Source organism: Carassius carassius, chromosome 8, assembly GCF_963082965.1.
Source record: "Carassius carassius chromosome 8, fCarCar2.1, whole genome shotgun sequence".
NCBI lineage: Eukaryota > Metazoa > Chordata > Actinopteri > Cypriniformes > Cyprinidae > Carassius > Carassius carassius.
Window position 1 is genome coordinate 14042147 of NC_081762.1, and position 5000 is coordinate 14047146.

Sequence of the window (5000 nt, forward strand, 5' to 3'; positions counted from 1 at the left end):
TAACACACATATTCCACATATTCCCTGAAGTGCACCTCATTTTTTGAGTCACTGTTGTGATGACGCCCTAATGTGAACAAAGACTTAAGTACATAAAGGTGGTGATTTATTACTGATTCAGCACTGAATCATTTAATTAGTGTATTTGGGTGCAAGTACCATGGTGTGGCCCAGGGAGTCCATAATGTCAAGCAGCCTGTGTTGTACATTACCCACGAGGCCTGCATGACGGCGTGGATTTCTCCAGTCTAACCAAGCCCGATGATTCTTAATAGATGCAGGCTCTCGATTCCCTCGACCGCTGGGGTCAAACCGATGAACCTCACACCCTGCATTCAACATTGTGTCTAAAAATGCAGCATCCTTTCCATCCAGACTGTAAAGATACAGACAAAAGATTTCGCTCATTTGGAACTGCCTGAAATATCCCAATGAACAGTTCAACCAATTACTGCTTCTCTGCAACAGTCATGACATGTCGAGGAAAAAAGCGAGGAAAGAATCTGGGACAACCTTCAGCTTATTTTTTTTTTCTTCTAGAGATTATATTCAACAAATACCACCCCTCAGGCCTAACAAAGAAACAAGGATCCCTAAATGACCGGCATTCTTTGAAATAAACAAGTCAGTTCTTAAACATGCTGGCTGTTTTGAAGAATTCCTAAAGTTAAAACAGAAAAAACTGTTAGATCAAGTATTAACTTAACATACCTCAAGAATTAGTGTTTGTAACACTAACAAGAATACAAAAATATTACCTTTGTCAGATTACATAATCTATTTGTATAATTGTATGTTATTAATCTTCAATGCATATGTTTAATTTGACCTAATAATTTTTTATTTTAGAGTAAATTTTTAATTAATAGGCTAAAATTATAAACTTATTTTAGTGACATATGTCAGCTTTCTAAAATAATTTACTCTACTTAAATTCTGCCACCCCACCTATTTCCCTATTTATTTTTCGAATAAGGATTAAAAAAGAAGAAGCTTTATTTAGGAGGTAAAAGCCATGAATCAAAATAAAATAAAAGTGATAAATATGAAACTATTAATGTAAAGAGTTTGTATATAGAAACACGGTATTTCACTCTAATTATTGGGTAATAAAGAATTTCTTTGGCAAAGGTTGTTTCCATTCACTGACTGGTGTTAAAGTATTTTAAAAAGATAAGTTGAAATAATGGGGGCTAAAAACATCTATTAACAGCTCTGTAGCTTAAAGTAGGTCTGTCTTATAGATTCACAAGTTATCATTAAAAATATTTTCCCTTATGGGGAAAATAAATAAATGGGATTTTAACTTGAACTGTAGCACTCTACAGACTGCAAGCTTGTATTCAGATCTGCCTCCATTCATTGTTAATTTCACTGATTAATTATTTTCCTCATAATTTTCATCAACAAAAATTTTTCACAGATGAAAAAGAGTTGATAATGACTTTTTGAATAAAAATCTATTGTCATTTTCGTCAACAAATAAAAACAAGACAAAAACGTTAGGGAGGGACACTTGGGAAGAGATCCAGTGAGAACAAATCTCCTGCGTGGAAGGGAGAGAAGATAGATGCATACATTTGAACTGGCTCTGATCATATGTTGGCATATCCTTGCTGCACGTCTCATAAAATCTTAAAATCACAAATCACGCACACAGAAAAGTGCCTCTCAAACAACGCGCGACTACTGAAATCAGTTATTTTGCAGAAATACACACAAAATGTTTTGACAAGTATTCACGTAAACACACCTGGTTTCGTCTTAACTGAATGTAAACTGTTGTGCACAGTCCCACCCCGCACAGTCAGAGAGCCCGTTTCACAGGGACAGCAGCCTAATTTAGTTGCTGTTGTCTGTGCCCTTATAGTTAATGAATTAACAAAAGATAAATCACTCACTGCTCTACAATGAATCACTTTAGTAGCCCTAATAAGGATTAATAAAAATTTAATTTATATAAATAAATGTCTGCTTGAAAGAATGATGGATATTGTATGCAAGTTGTTATAAAGAATGCATATAACCATTGGTATTTCATTAAAAAGTGGACTCCTAATGTTCTTATTTCTTTATGAGAAGTGATTTTATTTAAATGATTCGTCAGAGCTGTTAAATATGTCTATATTGGATGTTCAAACCTTAATATCATTTATTTTACCATATTAATAGATGTTTTCTCCCTGGAAATATATGAGTTTGGAATTGAAATAAATTTGTATCTCAGTATTGTATTGTTTCATTATCTTCATTAAATCTCATTTATCTCGCACTTGCTTCCTGCCACTTCTTCACCCAGTCATTACACTAAACCCATTAGATTTTAGTCTATGAAATCTACTGGAGATTTAGTCAACTAAAGTCTTATGATATTTAGTCGACTGAAAGAAGACTAAGACTAAAACAATTCAGTTGACTGAAATATGACTAAAACTAAATGGCATTTTAGTCCAAAGGACCAAGTCACCATCCTACATTTGTTTCTTTTTCCTTTATCCATGTCACTACGTCACAATACGGTGTGTGTGTGTGTGTGTATACCTGAATGAGTAGGCCACACAGCCCCATTTGCCCTTCCAGTGGTTGATGCACAAAACATCTAAGTGACCAGGAGAGTGTGTTGATTGATTTCCATCTGAATCCTTCACCACAGAGCATTTCACCTGCAAAGAGTGAAAGGAAAAAATCTTCCTTTAAAGGTCCCGATATCTTGCTTTGGACATAACAAGTCCATTTTTATATGCAATCACATAGTGTTATGTAAGACAGCTGTAAGCATGATCAAGCAGGGAAACAGAAAAGAACATTATGGTATGTTTGTGTACCTCTGTTGTGGTGATGAACTGGGTGAGACGCTGCAACTCTGCAAAAAACGAGGGATGTTCTGATGCCCACGGCTGCAATAGCAGCTCTCTAGCCACGGCCTGTACACATAAACACGAAGCTCTCTCTAATCTTGGCCAAATTTCAAATGCACATAAAACAACTGTAAAAACAAGGAAGCAGTGGAGGGCATTCGATAGCCAATGAAAAAAAAAAAACTATGTGAGCCTGTGCAGAGCTTCAGGCAAGAGAAGTCTCAGCTTGTTTGGGGTCACAGAATGTGTCCTTTCGAAACCAGAGGTCACATGAGTGAGAACAAAAGAAACCGAGAACTTTTTAAACCTGGGCTGTTGGAAATGGAGCCTCTCCCAAAACATACAACAACCCTGTTTAGTAACCATGGAGACACTAGACTAGAGGAAGAGGGTACATGACTCATTGAGGAGCTCACTGTTGTGGAGGAGGTGGGGGCGGACAGAGAGACAAACAGAGACCGGGAGAGGGAGAGTGAGAGACTTTATTTTTTCTGAAAATTTTTCTATCTTAAAAAGTGTCCAGAAGGGATCCCCGTGTATTTTGCCAAGTCCAACATAATGTTTTCCAGACCCTCCAGATAAAAAGCTGCAACCACGGTAATTCATTCTAATAAAAATTCAAACAATTTACTAGGACAATTTATTTTCTCTTGAGCTGCACATCTGGAGGACCCTCCACCTAAAACCGAAAGAAAGATAACGTTAGTTACCTGCATTACTAGTGAATACGAGTTTACCTGGAGTCCTTCAAGCTCGTTTTCGTCGTGGTATCCCGTCAGTCTTGAGTCCCCCTCGTCGGTCCAGAGACCAAACACGCTGCTTTCCAAATCTCGCTCATTTTTCCTGACCTCAGACGACGCTGAGCCTCCCCTCTTCTCTATGCTTATAACGAGAAAAGCAGGCTCGTCACCGCTCGCGTCGCTAGTTGCGCGCGGCACCGTTAAACTTACCAGTAGTTGAACTAGCAGTAGCACCGACAGACCTATAATAAATATACGGTGGGAAATGCTTCTCAATCCGCTAAAGTTACAAGCGGCCATACTTCCCTTCTCTTGAGTTTGGAGTGACCCGTGGGAGCGCAGACAGCAGAAATGGTGAGTCGGCGCCACCGTGACTCTCTGGCTTGAGGGCACTGGGATCTAAAGCTCACGGCTGGACAGTCTATCAACAAATACCAGTAGCCTATGTGTGAGTCAGTGTTTGCCTGCACCTCCCAATATTCCCCATTCATACTCAAACAGACACGCACACACACACACACACACACACACACACACACACACACCACCCACGCGCACGAACATATTTCACTACTATGTAGTATGCAAAATCAGCGCGTCAAATGAGTAAGATGTCCAAATAGCCACTATTCATAATGCAGTAGATGAGTAATAGCCTCGTAACGTAGCCTACTGCTGGGATTGTGAAGTGTGTAGCCATCTATTATACAGTGTAGCCATCTATTATACAGTGGTCGGGAATTCAGTTCAGAAATTTGGATGCGGTTTTATAAATGCAACATTTCAAACCGATAGAACTCATACAATTAGGAGGAACTGATCCGAGTTATTGTCTAAAACAATCAGGAATAGCACTGATGTTGCTTTGCGACATCCACCTTATAAACAAAAGGTCCCTGTGCGGTAGAGCCAGTGTCTCAACAGAAACACAAATCGCTAAAATCGACTTGTAAATCAGGAGTGTCTTGTACGTCGCTTTCCCATCAAAAATTTATCATGCTGCTTTTGCGTTTTTCTTGTGTGATTTGTTAATGAACAATTCGTTTTTGCTAAAAGTTAAAGCAATGGGATGAGCATTTGGATGCTTATTAAGGATCTATTCACATCGTTTACACATGGCAGTCTCAGTGGTGAATGTAAAGTCCTTAACCACAAATCAAATTGGAAGCTTGTGCCTTAAAGCAAGAGTTTTTTTTTTAAGTGGTCATTGTGCTTTCTGAAATTTCTTAAATCTTTTTTTTTTTGTGCCCTCTAAAATTGTAACTTATTAGGGAACAAACAAAGGGAGACATATTGCGAGATGTAGCCTATTCAAGAGATATATTCAAATGGAAATGCATATCTGATATTGGCAGTGTTTATGACGACGTTGGTTCGATTGGATGTTAGAAAGACAAGTCGC

At 38.3% G+C, this 5000-nt stretch overlaps 1 protein-coding gene across 2 annotated transcripts in view; it reads right to left on the bottom strand.

Moving 5' to 3' along the window:
• Positions 1-4078, bottom strand: part of LOC132145347 (probable methyltransferase-like protein 24) — a 4890-nt gene extending 812 nt beyond the window's left edge. The window contains exons 1-4 of one of the 2 annotated variants that reach the window (XM_059556273.1): positions 3596-4078; positions 2826-2924; positions 2542-2663; positions 160-376 (exon numbers count right to left, since the gene is read on the bottom strand). In XM_059556273.1, coding sequence (XP_059412256.1) covers positions 160-376; positions 2542-2663; positions 2826-2924; positions 3596-3898 — 741 coding nt within the window. In that variant the 5' untranslated portion in view covers positions 3899-4078. Of the gene's footprint in view, positions 1-159; positions 377-2541; positions 2664-2825; positions 2925-3568 lie in introns of both variants that reach the window. The other variant, XM_059556272.1, reaches the window with a different exon arrangement.
• Between the last annotated feature and the right edge of the window lie 922 nt (positions 4079-5000).